General features: G+C 42.0%; 2 protein-coding genes across 7 annotated transcripts in view; one reads left to right on the top strand and one right to left on the bottom strand.

The window, feature by feature from the left end:
* Positions 1-17,627, bottom strand: part of Fbxo15 (F-box protein 15) — a 46,925-nt gene that overhangs the window by 18,498 nt on the left and 10,800 nt on the right. For 3 of the 4 annotated variants that reach the window (XR_877588.2, XM_011247086.1, NM_015798.5), the window contains 5 exons: positions 5,549-5,659; positions 4,603-4,707; positions 3,668-3,910; positions 2,760-2,969; positions 259-385 (listed from right to left, as the gene is read on the bottom strand). Coding sequence is in view for 3 of the 4 variants with exons in the window: in XM_011247086.1 (XP_011245388.1) it covers positions 259-385; positions 2,760-2,969; positions 3,668-3,910; positions 4,603-4,707; positions 5,549-5,659 (796 nt within the window). In the remaining variant the exon portion in view is untranslated. Of the gene's footprint in view, positions 1-258; positions 386-2,759; positions 2,970-3,667; positions 3,911-4,602; positions 4,708-5,548; positions 5,660-10,720; positions 10,864-17,627 lie in introns of those variants that run through there. The other variant, NM_001367965.1, reaches the window with a different exon arrangement.
* Timm21 (translocase of inner mitochondrial membrane 21) lies at positions 11,449-16,788 on the top strand. Of its 3 annotated transcripts, NM_025969.5 has the most exons (6): positions 11,455-11,976; positions 13,527-13,589; positions 13,688-13,785; positions 14,883-14,956; positions 15,040-15,145; positions 15,234-16,788. In NM_025969.5, exons 1-6 carry the CDS (start codon positions 11,682-11,684, stop codon positions 15,330-15,332), a joined length of 735 nt encoding a protein of 244 aa, NP_080245.1. In that variant the 5' UTR covers positions 11,455-11,681; the 3' UTR covers positions 15,333-16,788. The 3 variants fall into 3 exon arrangements, 2 of the variants coding, with proteins under 2 accessions (XP_011245396.1, NP_080245.1); NR_160856.1 differs by lacking the exon at positions 14,883-14,956; XM_011247094.3 differs by lacking the exons at positions 14,883-14,956; positions 15,040-15,145; positions 15,234-16,788 and having other exon boundaries at positions 11,449-11,976; positions 13,688-14,574.

Here is a 17,627-nt window from a genome sequence, read left to right as displayed (position 1 = left end):
GGTCTAAGTCTAAGTGACTCCCAAAACAGAGACTATTGCTGTTCCTTTTGGTTGACTCTCCAATGTTGAAAGTAAATACCTATTGCTGAAGACACTGCATGCCTGCCATCCACATTAGCAGAGAACACAACAACTCAATAGACACACATAGACACAGCTACTGAACTGTTCCAGGAGTCTACATTCAGTCTGATATGCAGGGTGCAAGCATGGGACTGTGAATGGGAAATGACAGTCCATGTATGAACTCCATCTTACCTGCCACAGCCCCACCAGGAGGCCAGGATTTACACAGAATACCCGAACATGTCTGTCGCAGCCAATCATAGCAGACTTGCGTAAATTACTCAGATCGTACTTTTCAATTAAAGACAGCCATCGTGGACTTTGAACAGCATGCCAAGAGAGAAGAGAAAGATGTGAACTTCCCAATATGTCTTGTTGTCAAGTCACATTAGCATAACTAAAAGTGCTTCTGAAGACCAATTTATACACACTAAAATGTCCAAACCAAGTGGGATGACTATAAATTCTACAAACACAAAATTTATAACCCTGTTTTTCTTCCCCTTCCTCTGAGAGCAAATGTGCCTTTCTTTCAAAGTTGTTTGTAATGTAAAGCTGAGAGACAGTGAGAACTGGAAATATTAGAAGATAATTAAGTCAAAATCAGGAGTGTTTTCATGCCCAAGAGTAAATACTGTGGAAGAGATACTTTCACTGTGTTCCGGGAAGACTTGAGTGAAGCCATACAGAGAGGGCACACATTATCTAGAAATAGCATGGCAGACAACACATGCAGAGATTGCTCAGGAAAGGAGAAAGGAGATGAGACCTGTGGTCACCTCAGAGCCCAAGTCCCTCAGGTGCAAGGACACTGGATCCAGAGTTTACTCTGGGTGATAAGTCTACAGTTGCCAAGTAAAACCCAGAGGGGCCACCTAAGACACTGCAGCTCTCCTGTCACAGGATCCTCAGAACCAGTCATAAGGAACTTATGCTGACAGTGGCAAGGTGACAGAGCTGGCTGGTGAGAAGTTTGTGACATATTAACTAAAAATAAACTCAGCATCTACAGGACATGCCTGGGAGACGATGAACACATGACCAATTAATGGAACAAGTATAGTCTCAAGAAAACCCAACAGGAAACCATAGCTCCAACTGAAAATGACTTTACAACCATCCGAGACTGGGTCCCAACATATGAGGATGCCCGCTCAAACTCCATGAGAGCACATCTAACAGATACTCAGTGGCCGGCAGTCACCTTCACTGTTGTGGCTAACAAAGAAAGAAGCAACTAGGTAGACCTCTTCACGTCATTGTCAATTTACCAAAGCTGTAAAAACATTCTTCTGTTGGCTATGGCAATATTAAACAGGCTCTGGGGACACGTACCCTACAGCCATAGCCTGAGGCAGAAAATAACGGTCCTCACAAACATGGACAGTGTGGAGTACATGAACTAATAATATGCCAGAAATGCAGCTGAGCATACAAAGTCACAAAAAGTTACTGGGAAATTATCTGCAAACACCATGAGCACTTCTGCAGAAGAAACAATTACATGCTTAAGTATGGGCTTAAGTAAGCTTCTCCTGTCCATAACAAAGATACAGGTGAGGGACTTTCCTCAGGATGAAAGCCACGGCCCAGACTGCAGTCTGTTTATCACTGCTGGTCAAAGGCTGCTCCTCAGAGCTTAAATGGAAATAAGTTAGTTACACTGTATGAATTTCCCTCAGTGTTGCAGTTTTCCATTACCATGTTGTATCGCGTATTCCCTTGTGGCAATTTCTGGGGACACACACACTTTAAGTGAGTTCTACATTTCAACACAACACATCGTTTCAAGATCGTTTAATGAATGTTAACTAACCTGTGCCTGTATCTATAAACTATAGTCATGACACACCAATAAAATACCATCCTGTCAAAACAGTACATTTTGGTTTCTCCTACTGTACACAACTATAGTAGGAAACCTTGGTGTTCATCATTTCATATACAAATTTCAGATATATTTTATACCCAAATAAAAATCAACGGTCAAAATATACTTAGTTATCTAGTCTGGGAAAATAACCACAAAAAATAACTGATAGTTGTATTTAGGAAGTACTATAACTAGTGTATAATTAAGAATATGCTAATTTTTAAAAAAGATTTATTATGTATACAGCATTCTGCCTGCATGTATGCCTGCAAGCCAGAAGAGAGAAACATAGGTGGTTGTGAGCCACCATCTGGTTGCTGGGAATTGAACTCAGAATGTCTGGAAGAGCAGATGATACTCTTAACCTCTGAGTCACCTCTCCAGCACCAAGAATATCATAATTATGTCACTGGGGAGTGGTTTTTTTGGTGTTTTTTGGGTTTTTTTTTTTTTCAAGACAAGGTTTCTCTGTGTAGCCCTGGATGGCCTGCAACTCACTCTGTAGACCAGGCTGGCCCCCGTGCCTCTGCCTTCTGAGTGCTGGGTTTAAAGGCATGCGCCACCGTGCCCAGCTTATATATCACTGGTTATTTGTAGAAATAGGTAGAAAATCCACAAATCATCTAACAAAGTTTTAACATAGAGTATCAGTATTACTGTTATAAGTTTCAAGAAATTTAGAGCTACGTGTGACACACCCAGAATCTTCTGGAACAATGCAGGACAGGAAGATCTCTAGGATACAATCAAATTAATAATACACCACCTAATATTGGGGTTCCAGGAATCCTCACCAACAAGCTGCTCAATCAGAACTTACCAACTTGTGTTAGGGCCTTTATACTGCTCCATAAAAATTGGTGTGGCACCATACAAATCCAGGGTGGACAACGTGTCTACATGTGGCCAATTTTTGTCATGCCAAAAAACAGTGACAGAGTTGTCATTTACGGAAAGATTCGAATGCTGCATGATGTGTTCTTTGCCACTGGCTTCTCTTAAGATGATTGTCCAACCTAAGCCAGATATTCTAGAGAAAGAAAAGAAAAGCTGAAAACTTGACAACACATAACAGCAACTTCACACATCATTCCCATAATACAGTCAAAATCCTCAGCCTATCTCTGACACATTTTCATTTTACCCACAGCACTTTCTAAACCTTCCCTCCTCCCAGGAAACTCTCCCTAAAGATCTGTGATGTTCTGACATGATGGCACTTCAACACTCTGGCTTTACTCAAGATCATGGAAGACACCAAAACACACACAATAAAGAACTATCAAAGACAGTTCCCTCTGATCTAAACTGTTCCTGTAGTCTAGGAGTGTAGCTTATGGTATCCATATGTAAGGTCCTAGTTTCAGTCCTTAGACCAGCAAAACTGATTTTAAAAAAAAAAACCTGGGCTGGAGAGATGGCTCAGTGGTTAAGAGCACCGACTACTCTTCCGAAGGTCCTGAGTTCAAATCCCAGCAACCACATGGTGGCTCACAACCATCCATAATGAGATCTGATGCCCTCTTCTGGTGCATCTGAAGACAGCTACAGTGTACATAGATATAACAATAAATAAATAAAAAAATAAAATAAAATAAAAAAATAAAAAAAAAAACCTGCGCCCTCTCTGCATACACCTTGAGATGACAACATCTGGTTAGAGACTGGACGATTTTGTGGTTCTGTCCAAGAGCCACTGAGGTGAGTGTTCAAGAGGAACCTACACACCTGAGGGACTCTTTGGTTTTCGAAGGAAGGCTTGTGCGGCGTTTGACAGGACTGAGGCTGTTGGTGAGGGCTGCTTTCACAGATGAGATCTGCTTTGTAATATATTCTTTCTTCCAGTATCCATCTTCTTTATCCCAAACTGACAGCAAGCTCAGACTTGTGGCTGTTTCCTCCACTGAAGTAGCTTTCCAACGTGATCTTTTTGATCTAAATGCAGCTGCGTACTTCCTGACCCAAATAAGACTGTAAGAAAAAGGTAGAACACATCAGTGTGGAGGCTATAGCAGCGATATTACTTTTCAGTTCAAACCCTTCCTAATCAGAGAAGGCACACATGCTTTCTGGATGGTGAGGACAGTAGGACAGCCTCAGTGAGGTCAGAGGATTTACTGTGGGTTCCTCATTTAAAGCAAACAGGGAGCATCAGAAATGCATTAAACCGGTCCCATACTGGTTTAATTACTATGTAACTAACATAGCAATTGCATGGTAATTACCCATTACTATGACCTGAAGAAACAGATCCTAGCACTAAGATACAATCTTTCAAAGCACTGAATCTTCACAAATTCACAAATAGGATTTACATTTTTCTAAGTGATTGAGAAATTTTTGGCAAGGGTCCCCCTTTACCACTTCTCTATGATCTGCAGAGAACAGGCCATGTGCCCAGAAAACCAGGACTTGGTGAAAGGCTCTGTGAATGGATGAGTCTATCAAGCCCAGGACACCTGATCACAGACTACAGTTTTACTCTAGAGTCCAATAGTAATAGGCTTTATCTTTAGTACATGCAAAGAATATTCTTTATCTTACATTCATAAATGCAAATTTGTCTAAAAATAGTACTAAAATTAATTCTGTTACTTTTTAGAAAATGGCTAAAAATGCCTACTCATTTTCACATACAATAGATGACACAGTATTCTCCTTACTTGTCATCAGCCAAATGATAAAAGCGTCTGCTCACACATCCAATGCACACCAAGGTCACCGCATCCAAGTAAGAAAGTATCTTCACCAAGATTTCCGATGGCATTCTGAGACCGGGGGAGAAAAATGAAACAAGTTAACCAGTACTGAGTCTACAAATACCCAGAATACAACTGGCTACGCATCCTAAAGAGAGGGCATCAGACATACTCATTTAATAGGCAAACTGTTCTCTCATCCTCGATTAACTTCTTGATTGTAATTTTCTGTTTATTACAGTTCTCATTGCATAGACCAATTAAGAGAGCAAAAGGCATAGAGAACTGGCTCTCTCTGCATGTCAACCACATCTGCCCACAATGGATCAACAGGCAGAGCTTCAGTGCCTCCATCATGAGCATGTGTTACCCTCTGCTGAAATACAGGAACTGGAGGATGGGGGACACCGTATGCATCCTAGGGTAAAATGTCTCTTCATGAAAAAGACTGATGTGGCAAGACTCAGAGGATGCTGACTATGCCCCACAAATGGTATCACAACACCCATCTATAGGCATCTTAGCATCAGTTCACAATAAAGAAAATTCTATGGATTTCGGTTCTAAAGTAGAGAACTCACAGTGACAGAGTTCCAAATTACTGAACTGTAAGGCCCCACAGACCTGTTCATCTTCAGAAGGATTCCACCAAGTCTACTGGGAAGTGAGTAATTAGCAAGCACAACTTAATAAATGGAAAATGCAACATACTTGTCACCTTTAGAAGTTCCGTCTCGGGATAATGGTGACAAGCTCATGACTCATGTCAAACTCTGTGTTGTACATTCTTCCTACGCAATCCTATTCTTAGGAAGCTCAAAATAGCAACTTGGTATATATGCTCCACTATAATCTCCTCAGAAAACCCAATGCCTAAAGCCCACCACTCCATGAGAAGCAGGTTATTTACCTGTCCAGGGATATAGAACTGATGGAGGAAGAGCAACGCTTCTCGCTGTGCTGGTTTCGCCAGGCATGCTGCTTCGTGACAGATGAGCCTCTAACAAACTTACTTCTAAAACTAAAAGGGAGAAATTAAAGTTACAAAATGAGGCAAATTATTCTTCCCTTCTCCAAGATTCTGAAAGACCAATAAACTGTAAATATTATTCAACAAAAAACTTCATCTCTGAAAATAAAGAGAAGGGAAAAGGAAAGGAAAGAAGGTCCAAATGACCTGTGTAGTACGTATAAGCCTAAAGTCTGCGGGTTGCCGTCTAATACTGTTCTCATTGTTAGGCTGTCGTCCTGTCAGAGGGTAGGTATTCCACAGTGTATGTGAGAGAAACAAAGTAAAGTGACACACAGGCTTTCTAGTTCACTCTCTTGCTGGGACCAAAGACAATTTAGGAGAAAACAGTTCAGAGAGAGCAGAAACCTATGAGGAGCTTGAGGAGCAGAGTCCATGGAGCAATGATGTTTGCTGACTCGCTCGCTGGCTCGTGTTGAGCTAGAGCCCAGGATCACCTTCCTATGGAGCTGCCCACAGTGGACTGGGACCTCTTGAAGAAAGTCAAGACGGTCACTCACAGACATGCCCTTATGGCAATCTGATCTAGGCTGTGTCAAACTGACAATTAAATCTAATTTAATTATAACAGATATATTGAGTGGCCAGTTCCAATAATATAATAGAAAGGTAATGAAGGTAGAAACCATAGATTTTTAATTTAGTAACTTCCATCTATGTTATGCACAAAAGTACCTATATCCAAAGTTTTCCCACATTTTAGCATCTTATACTCAAATAAATTATATTTTAATTGGCTGTCTTTAATGGTACATAAAATAATGCATTTTATAATTAACAGATTTATAGAGCAGATCAAAACAACTCTGTATTAGGGTCAGTCCTCAAAACAAGTGGTGCTCAGACTATGGGAAATCATAGCCCACAGGTCCCACTTTTATGACCCAGCCCCAATAAGCCCTCCCAGTGAATGTTCTACTTTTCTTGGCAATGTTTAGAAAAGCTGATAGGCTTCAAACCTGGGACCCCTAGCCCTAACCCTGATAATATACAGGTGCATTCACTGGCAGGTGTACCAGCTGTGAGCAGTGCCTGCCGGCCATCCCATCCCCCCCTCTCTCCCTCTCTCCCTCTCTGCCTGATGATTCCTCTGACCTCATTTCCTGAGACTGGTGAACCCCCTCAACCCACTCCACTCCACCTCTAGGAGCTGTTCCCCAAATAAAACTGACTTTATATTTTAATGCTAGCCTTTATATTTTTTTTAATTTTTAATATTTTTATTACGTATTTTCCTCAATTACATTTCCAATGCTATCCCAAAAGTCCCCCATACCCTCCCCCTGACTTTATATTTTTAATTTGTCCTGATTTGGCTTTTTTCTCAGCAGAGAAAACCTACTAGACTTTACTTCTTTGAGCAGTGTACAACTTATATACATCATCTACTGACACAACCCCATACCCTGCAATATAAAGTATTTATTACCCAATCTTCATTCACCAATGTTTTACCACCCTCAGGATAACTTAGTTCCCAAGTTAACATCAAGAAAAAAGAAAGAAAGAAAGAAAGAAAGAAAGAAAGAAAGAAAGAAAGAAAGAAAGAAAGAAAGAAAGAAAAAGAAAAAAAAGGATGTAATTAGAAGCAAAAGTGAGCTGTCCTAAAAATCTCAATGGAAAACTAATTAATGAACTCTCTGGGAGCTGACATACAAAATCTATACCAAATGCAACCATTAAAGATGCCAATTCATCTCCAAGCACAGCCTACTATTGGAAGACACAAGCAGGAAAAAAAGGGGAGGGGGGGCCTTACCCAAGGCCTGGATTGACCAGGCAGCAATGTAGCCTATTACCTTCTGCCAAGACAGTACACCAAAATATGTATCACTTATCACCACACCCTTCACAGGCCCAGCTGCCTTGCCCAAAAAGCAACATCCCCATGTCTTCTGAGCAGCAGCACAAAGGGCTTCTCTCCCTGGGTTAGCAACCAGCTGAGCAGCTGGAGCACGGGAAGCTCCCTATAAATATTAGTCCACACCCTGGCAGGCAGCATGGCACGAACGGTTGGATAAATTCTCCCAGAGCGGGGAAGGTAACACGATGCACAGTGAAAAGCCTGGCAGCACAGGCCTCTGCACTCTAGTTTGAGCAAATGAAGTCCAGTGTGCAGTTTGTACTCTGAATAGCTCTAATCAAAAAAAAAAAAAAAAAAAAAAAAAAAAAAAACCTATGGTATATGTAGTCTCCCCTCCCCCAGCCTGAAACCTTGCTTGCTCAGGGGTGGAGCTTCCTGCTCATTCGTTCTGCCACGCCCACTGCTGGAACCTGCCGCTTTGCTGTTCGGAGCCACACACGGAGCCACACACGTGCTCACCTTTCTACTGGACCAGAGATTATTCGGCGGGAATCGGGTCCCCTCCCCCTTCCTTCATAACTAGTGTTCATAACAATAAAATTTGAGCTTTGATCAGAATGAATTTGTCTTAGCTCTGTTTCTTCTTTCGCCCTGTCTAGATTCCTCTCTTACAGCTCGAGTAGCCATATCAGTCAAACCGTTCACGTTGCGAGCTGCTGGCTGCCGCAACAGGTATACTTTTATACGTCTGTACAAATTAAAGTGTTTAAACAAAAATTTCTATAGCAGAAAAGTTTTGAGCCATTCGCAAAGAAATCAGAAGCAAAGAACGATCCCCAATTTTACACATAAGAAAGATGATGTCTCTGACCTTGGCCCACTTCTGAGTGCATACCTAAGAAGCACAACTCTACCAGATGCTCAGCTTTCATGGAACACAGCAGCCTGGCAGCTCACACAAGATTAACTCACTTGCTAAGAATTTATGAAAGCCTGGCTCCAAGAATCTCAGGAGATGAGCAGTCATCCTTTTTTTTGGAAGTATGTGCGCAAAAACTCTAGATTAATGTGTATTGTGGGATTCTGTCTAACCAGTTAAAGACCAGGCAGGTAGGTACTTTCTTGGCACCATTAAGAGAAAATGGTACAAACTTCTTTTCACTAATTCAAACAGATACATCTGTGTTTGACTAAGTAAAACATTGACTACAGCTTATTTACCAATTTATGCTTCAAATCCATCTTAATGACATTCTGCAAAGGGAGTGTAGTAAATGCTTTAAAAGTGATTGTATCCTACATTTATAAGAAAATCAAGGATATTTTACTATGGACAAGTTTTTTAATACTTTTCTAAAAATGGCATGGCTACTTTGTGGCATTTTTTTGTTTTGATTTCTGCACATTTCACAGAACACACACTATGTCTCCAGCTAGATAATTAGGGCTATTATTAAAGTCCCAAAACAGCAGCGGAGCATCCCCAGGACTGTCCGTCCTTACAACCACTTTGGAGCTCTAACTACCATTTCAAATATTTACCAGTTTAATGTTGGCATGACTGAAAAACACATCTTCATCCCCCCTCCCCCCCCCCCCAGGGCAGGGTTTCTCTGCATAGCCCTGGCTGTCCTGGAACTTACTCTGTAGACCAGGCTGGCCTCGAACTCAGAAATCTGCCTGCCTCTGCCTCCCGAGTGCTGGGATTAAAAGTGTGCGCCACCACAGACAGGCTAATAACTTCTTAAAGCACAGTCAATCATTCTAGTCTTAGCAGCTGACATTTTTACCAATCAGAATCTGTACAAGACCAATTCACTGGCAGGTTCCCACATCATCATGCCAAGTGCCATTTACATTGTTCTATCAGAAAGTTCAAACTTACAAAGGAACAGAGACATAAGCTCATCTTGTTCTACAAAGCACAATCTAAAGGGTAATTTTAGGAATAGAGGGGAAATAAAGTTTCCCATTTAAAGGCACAAAAAGTCTTTCTCTTCCTTTTACAAATGCTGTCCCATTCTCATTCTGTGACACGTCTTAAGGCTTTTCCAGCGTCTTAAAAGCTCAGTCAAGAACAACTGTAACACAAAGTGCCATCTTTCTGAAAGCAAGGTAACCTAGAAAGGATGCAGGACAGGGTCTTTTAGTTGAAAGAGGGATAGCTTAAGCAGTTGACATACCCTGTTAACAAGTTTTTTACACCTACACAAAAAGACATTTGGCTCCTTAGAAAGCAAAATGTACATGACGGTTACATCCATAAGTCAAGAAGCCTTAGCAATGAAATGAAAATCCTCGGGGATGTATAAATTCTTGCAGGGTAGGGTTGGTGTCACAACCCTTTAATCCCAGCAATAACAAGGCAGAGGCAGGTAGTTCAAGGCTAACCTAGTCTACATAGTAAGTTCCAAGACACAGCCAGGGCTACATAGACCTTACCTCAAAAAAAAAAAAAAAAAAAAGAGTAAGTTCTTAGCACTATTCCTCCAGCTCTGGTGACCTGACTCAGGTGATGGATACAGTGCTCTAAACAATCACAAACATTACATTTTGTAAAGTACTTATTTGGGTGAATGAAGGTTCTTCAGAGAGGCCCTTTTCCCATGTCCTAAATTCTGTTCTCTCGTTGTGTTATTGCAAGTGAGGACCATACTTTGGCTTAAAGGCATCCTTGAGATAAATGGAAAACATTGAGAAAAGAAGTCACTCTGAGGGTCCTTACACTTATTAGGAACACAGCAAACTAGAGTTGGATATCAAGATGTGACCATCTAGAAAACAACTTGGCTTAGTGCTCCGGAAAGGTGCACAAAATGTCCTGGTTAGCATTAGGTGTGGATGGATACATCCTACTCCAGATTTTAAAAGGGTGATTCTCATTTTAAAAATCACTAAAATGCAAGAATGCTACATGAGAGCCTTGTGCCGGTGGGAGCAGTAGGTTTACGTCTGTCTTTACATGTGTGCTGCTGGGGTCCCCCAGGGACTGGAAATCGCCTTCCCATAGGACCTACCAATGAATGAATGGAATGCTTAGTAATACACATCACTTCCTTAGGAAGAAGTAACTTTGTGTCCTAACTTGAGATACCCTAGTGTCCAAGATGTAGAAGTTTCCCTTTGCCATTCTTAAGGTGTTTCCCGTGTTAAAAAGTAGGAGTCACATGCCAGAATAGGTCCGACATCCTAGAAAGAGCGGTGGGGTGGGATACTGAAGAGACCCACACGCGAGCCCGGAGCGTCACCTGAACCCGGAGCGCCCCGCGGCCTGTCCCGCGCTGCCCCAGGTAGCGCCCCCACCATGAAGTGACCCTCGCTGCGCCTGGAGGCCAAAACATCCCCTCAGCATCCGACCGCGTCCGCTCGCCATGGAGACCCAAAGACACCTAGCGGCCGGACAGAAAAGCGCAGCGCCACTGCCCCACACGCATGCGCAGAACCACGACCGGGATCGCGCATGCGTTGACTGAGTTGCTCTGCGAACACCTCGGCCCTTGCTGCTGGAAGGACATTCGGGACTATCTCAGCCCGGCTCCTTTCCCAAGCCTCGGTCATTCTGACGCCGGTTCTTGGTCCGTTAGCCTTTTGTGGCCCTGTTCAACTACGTTTGTTAGCTGTTTTCCTGAGAAGAAACGGAAACGCTGAAATTGTCATTTTTATAGTTATGGCAAAAGCCACATGAACTTCTCAGTTGACAACAGTCCTCTTTAGAAAGGCCATGAGAACACTCAGTTGCCCGATTTTGCAAGTTCTGTTTAAGCCACGAGGCCATTATAGAACCAGGGATACAAATAACACGCCCTCTTCATCCTGGACACAGCGCACGCGCAGCGATCGGCGCAGAAGCGTCTTAGGGAAATAGAGTGGGTGCTTCCCTGTTGCGTGGCATTGTGGGAGATGTAGTCTCTCCTCCCTTCCTTCTCTGTAGTTATGCAGGAAAGTGTGAAGCACTTAAACTGCGATACCCAGCACGTCTGTTGTTTCCCGGGATGCTTTGCGAAAGCATGGCGGCCACTTTGTGAGTGTCCGCAAGACGGTTAAATAGGGCATTTTAATTCAAGAGAGGAATAAGAAAAGTGGTACCTAACATCTCTTATAGATTATTTTCATCTTGATATCCGCCTAACACAATGCTTAATATCCGCCTGAGTGTGTGGATTACAAACCTTTAGAAGTTGCGGTCCTGAAGCCTGAGTTTTTGTAAACATGATTTGTGCTTTTCTACGAGTTGTACAGCATGCGGAGAAGCTGCACGGGTCCTTGGGCAGGCAGTTGTTGCCACATTTTGTGTTCACCAAAGCTTGCTTTAAAACTCAGCCTTTGAGATGGGGGCTGCGAGAGCAGAAGATAACAGTACAACCTAGAACTGTCCTTAGGTTCACCCAGAAAACTTTCTGGACACAAGGACCGGACCCCCGGAAAGCAAAGGAGGATAGTACCAAGCAAGTGTCTATTCGCAGAAATCAAAGAGAGGAAACCGGCGTCTCAATGTCTCAGAAAGGTAAAAACAAACAAAAAGGATCTAGAACTTCAGACTGTCGGCTAGCTCTTGATGCTCCCCACTCCTGAGTGCCTGCACCAGAGGCGGAGAACTGCAGGAACACAAGGAATGGGGATCTTTTTGTGAAAATATTAGGTCAGGACAGAGTGTTGGAGGGAATAGGGACTTGGGTTGTCCAGGCCAATGACATGATTTGGAAAGCACCACCAATATAGTTATGTAGTCTAATTGTTATTGTGCTCTCAATTTGGGACCTCGTGCAGTGTCCACGTAGCGACACGTAGTCTCCGTAGTGACACGTAGTTTATGACATTAAAGGACAATGGAATAGATTGGTGTTGCAGCCCTCGGCCTCAAAGCCTGGTAAAGAGATTGGATTTGTGAAGTTCAGTCACATAAATTACACAATTTTTAGGGATGGAAATCTTTCTGTTATTTGAATTAGTGTTTTCTTCCTTAAATATCTATTTATTGTTATTATGTGGGGGGGGGGTGAGTGTGTGTGTGTGTGTGTGTGTGTGTATCAGTGTGTACATGAGTACTAGTGAAGGAAGCCAGAAAAAAGTTGTTAGATCCCCTGAAGCTAAAGGTACTGGCAGTTGTGAGCCATCAGATGGAGTTGCTGAAAACTGAATTCTGGATGTCTGCTAGAGCAGCAAATACTACTGAGTCCCCTAAACTCATTTCCAGTTAGCAACTTGTACTGAAAACTGAAAGTATGTTATGGTAACCTACTTTGATTTTATTATATTCCATTCTTTCATTGTATCTATGAAAGTAGGGAAAAATATACCACTGCTAAACTTTGATTTCTAGGAAAGATAAAATTAAGGACTGAAATTAGAATAACCTGGGTTCCTCATGTGACTGTCCATGTGTATAAAATTTTACCAAAGAGGTAAAGTGCACTCATAATCAGTGATAGTGTACTGGTGACGATATAATTTTCACATATAACATGCATTTATGTAAATAATGTCTCTACCTACACCTCTTATTATCTTATCTCCCCAAACTATTCTTTAATCCATGTTCATACACTTAGTGCAGAATAAGAACAGTCTTTGTAGTAGTATATTTGATTCATTGATCTTCCTAGCCAACATTTCGATTCCAAGCTCAGTTCTTTGATTTGTGCACGAGTCAGTGGGGTCTGTGGGGCGGGTTAAGAGTTGCCTGTCTCAGTCTGGACAGGATAGACCTGTGTACATGGCCTCATCTGTGGCCATTCTTACTCTGAGAGACTGATAGGGGTTTTCTGTTACTATAACAGAAGCAATATCCATCAGTTACAGAAATCCAGAGATCCCTAAGCCCTGTGGACAACCATGCCACACACACTAAACAGGTCTGTTCTTTTCTGGTCTAGTAAGCTATGCCTGGGTGAGGAGTTTTTCTGAAGCTCAGGAGCATTTGAGATAAGCTACTGAGAATGGTACACACTGGATCAGGACCCACTGTCACAAGTCACCTGCTAGGAACACCTGAAGCCCCCGAAGGCCAGGGTTCTGTGGACACACTTGTAACCTGTTGATATTTTCTCTTTGCAGTGAGAGAAGCTGGGAGAGACGTCAGCTACTTGATAGTGGTGCTCTTTGGAGTCGGCCTTACAGGTTACAGACCCAGCAAGCACATGAATGCCTTTACATAGCCTCTCACCCCAGTGCTTCACTTCATTGCTCGCTCTCTCTACCTCTTTCTGCTTTTTCAGGCGGCTTGTTATACGCGATCTTCAAAGAACTGTTTTTTTCGTCCAGCCCTAATATCATATATGGGAAAGCCTTAGGAAAATGCAGAACACACCCTGAGGTTAGTTTTCTGATGATTGTATTGGGAAGGAGGTGTGCATCCCTTCTGAAGCCCATGCTGAGCTGTTTTTCTGTTTTCAGGTCTCATTCTTTGATGCACTTTGACCCTGGCACTGTGTCATACATACACTTTTCAGTGGTGTTAAGTGCACCTGCATCATCAGGTCTCAGGCATCCTTCCTACAAAACTATCCTAAACCAGAATGTCGCCAAGAGAGTTGAAAGTTGGCAGAGACTACACTTAGGGCACTATATTGTATACAGAATTCAGGGGATTCTATGTGGTCCTCAGTAGGCATCCCAACTGTGTTTGGATGCAATGGTAATCACAGGCTCGGGCTCTCAGGCATTTTCACATTGAGACAAATAGAACTGCACAAAATACATGAAAGAATAGAATATTGCTAGAGTCAGCTTCCTAGCTGTTCCATAAACAGGTATGTTTTGTCATACTTTTACAGGTCCCACTTTTTGCCAGGCCAACTGCCTGCCTTACAATAAATAGGTAATCTGGCACTGCTAGGATGGACCTATTTTTTTGCTTATTCCTTTCTTTTAGCTCTTAGGTCTTAGATATCTGACAACTTTCTTTCTCATAATAAAGACACTCAGCAAAAAGACAAAACATGGTATTTAATTGTATGTATGTTTTTAAGAAAAGTATTTGCTTTGAAAATTCAAAACAGTTTCTACGTCAAATGGATTTTCTCATAAAAGATTTGCACCTGGTTTATTTTAACAATGTCATTACTATTGCCCATCCATTTTATCTTCTCAGTATGAGTGTCAATAGAGAAATACATTCAAACTTCTGCTTAATTGTTTCTTGTCAAGGAGAGAGCCTCCGCTCATCCTGTATCATTGTAAAGCTACCAGTGACAGGGTGACCCATCTCTGTCCCTGTGTGTGACATATTTATTTTCGCATAATGCCCTTTCTCTAGTTTTCTTGTTTGAGTCAAGGGCCCTCACAGATTATTTTTCTCTCCTAAAATCACTTGCCATATGTAAACAAATAATGTCACTTGACCATCAGAAAATACTTACATAGGAGCCATGAAAAGAATCACACTAAATAAGTGTAGTCTCTATTCTGCAGGTGATTGGTGTATTTGGTGAGCCTTTGAAAGGCTACGGGGAAATGTCGAGACGTGGGCGGAGACAGCATGTCCGGTAATGCGGTGTCCCCGGGGGAACTCTAGGGTAATCTCTGAGTACAGGGAATTTGGATGTGCAACATTGTATTTTCTCTACAGTTTTTCTGAATATGTAAACAATGGGCTAAAGCGCATCCGTGTGAAATTCTACATTGAGGGCTCTGAACCAGGGAAGCAAGGAACGGTACATGCAGAAGTGGAAGAGGTATGCCAGCCTCAGACCATAGGGTCACTCAGGGTCATTGGGGTCCAGGAAGCTCCGGAGAGCGTAATAACATCTACGTGTCTTTCAGAACCCAGGGAGTGGCCAGTTTGAATTTCGATACATATTTGTGGAAGTGACTCCTACAAGATCTATTATTGTTGAAGATAACCGTTCCGAACAAAGTTAAAAGCCTCAAGCCAGCGTACTGCTTCCTGCCAAGAGTGAACGGATCTGTTCTCACTGTGACCCTCAATTCTCTTCCAGAATGTTCAGAACAAGAGTAAAGTGCGTCACACAGAAAGGAAGTGCAGTGTGAGTGTTCATGAGTTTGGATCAACTGAGGTCTTTCTTACAAAAAAAACCATGAAATGTAGCAACTTTTACATTATATTCAATTGCCAATCATGACAGTATTTCAGCTCTACCTTCATGATAAACTTTTGTTACTAAAATTTATATACACACATAAGTAAAGTTTTAAGTATTTTATGCTGTTTAATGTTGTGTGGCTTTTATACAATCTACAGAATAAAGAAAACTAACTAGAAGATGTTAAAAGCATTTTTATTTACTTTGGAATCTAATTTGAGATAAGGGAGAAAGCACACTGCCTAAGCAGGGCATGGCTCACTCCACCTTTGCCTGTGCCCTCACAGGTTGTAGCGTGTCAGACCTCCCCATTCTGTGGCTGCCAGAGTTACTGTTGGTGGACCATGGATGTCCCAGCTCTCAGAAGAATGGACCTGGTGCTATTGAGTAAATGTATATAGGAGCCTCATTTAAGTGTTTTAATGTGTTTGGACAAAGCTCTAATTTTACATATTTGCAAGAACATTTCACAAGAAAAACTAATTTGGCTTGTCCAAACATAACAAAACATAATATATAACCTGTTCCTTTTGGAAGTGTTTTCTGAACATTTGTTAAACTTGGCCTTCCTCTTGGAAGTTTTGATCATACAAGTGTTCTATGCATTTAGAAAGGTCTAGAAAACTTTCTTTATCCTGAGGAGCTTAAATGTAGGATTACTTCTGTGGTGTTTCTTCCAACGTTGGAATAGGTGGAGAGGTTTCAGATGGGTTCTTGATATGGTGGCCTATTGAGGGAAGTCTGTCTACCCCACACCCAAACCCCTGGACATCTCTCCGCTCAGCTTAGTTGATCTTACTTTGTTTACTTTTAACTACTTTGGTTTCTTGCTAAATAAATAGCCCTGGCTAGCCATAAACTTTTCAACTGCTTGCCTTAGTCTCTCTGGCGCTATATTTACAAGCATGAATCATCACTCCCACGTTTAAATGACTTTTTTCATAAATCTGAAATTTTTCATACTTAGGGAATATAGAAAATATCAGCAGAGCTTGTCTTCCTGGTACCACATTTTAAGTGACAAGGTTTGTATATGTTTGGCCCAGGGAGTGGCCTTACTGGAGTGGATGTGGCCTTGTTGGCATGGGATTTAATGCCTTTGTCCTAACTGCCTGGAGGCCAGTATTCTGCTACCAGCCTTCAGATGAAAATGTAGAACTCTCAGCTCTTCCTGCACCATGCCTGCCTGGATGCTGCTCATCTTGTTCCCACCTTGATAATAGACAACTTTTAAACCTGTAAACCAGCCCCAATTAAATGTTGTCCTTAAAAGACTTGCCTTGGTCATGGTGTCTGTTCACAGCAGTAAAGCCCTAACAATGACACAAGGTAAACTCAGGACAAGAACCTGTGGAATAACTGATGCTAAAGACATTTGGTAAGGAAAGAAGGAAAACTAACTATATGAGTAGAACTACACTCTATCTTGAAGGGAGACATTTGGCAGCCTCCTTTCCAGATGACTAGCCTTTGTTCCCAGCTCTATTTTACAGCACAGATGTCTGCCCTTTCCTCATGAATACCTCCTGCATGCAATTCAATTCATTCAGTTAGTTAACATATGCTAATTCCAGCAGAATTCCAGCAAGAAGCCACCCTTGATCCTCCTTTTCAGAAAGATTTCAGCTTACACATAAAATTTAGAGCTACTTCCATCAATAATAGAAATCCTTTGGGAGCTTGAGTTATCACTATTGAAGTTGTGAGTGTGTAGGTATGTACATGTGTTTGTGTATGTGCAAATATCAAGAAATAAACTTTTCTAAAACTAATTCATCATATATCTAATAGAAGAAGTGAAATTTACCAACTCTGTCCTAGTTTGAAAGGCCACACAATGTATATGTTTGGCCCAGGGAGTGGCCTTACTGGAGTGGATGTGGCCTTGTTGGCATGGGATTTAATACCTTTGTCCTAACTGCCTGGAGGCCAGTATTCTGCTACCAGCCTTCAGATGAAAATGTAGAACTCTCAGCTCCTCCTGCACCATGCCTGCCTGGATGCTGCTCATCTTGAGTCCAGATCCAAGGCATCAATCCTGGCTCAGGGTCCACACTGTCCACATCTGTCTGGGACCAGAAGGGTCGGGTCCTCAAGAACAGCCCCCTCTAAG

The sequence above is a fragment of the Mus musculus genome, chromosome 18 (assembly GCF_000001635.26).
Source record: "Mus musculus strain C57BL/6J chromosome 18, GRCm38.p6 C57BL/6J".
Taxonomy (NCBI): Eukaryota; Metazoa; Chordata; class Mammalia; order Rodentia; family Muridae; genus Mus; species Mus musculus.
This window is presented reverse-complemented; position numbering and strand designations above follow the sequence as displayed.

Coding starts and splice junctions, on each gene's coding strand:
- Timm21 (XM_011247094.3), top strand. CDS start 11,682: ATGATTTGTGCTTTTCTACGAGTTGTACAGCATGCGGAGAAGCTGCAC. Junction 11,977..13,526: donor CGTCTCAATGTCTCAGAAAG/GTAAAAACAAAC, acceptor TTCTCTTTGCAG/TGAGAGAAGCTGGGAGAGAC. Junction 13,590..13,687: donor CTTTGGAGTCGGCCTTACAG/GTTACAGACCCA, acceptor CTGCTTTTTCAG/GCGGCTTGTTATACGCGATC.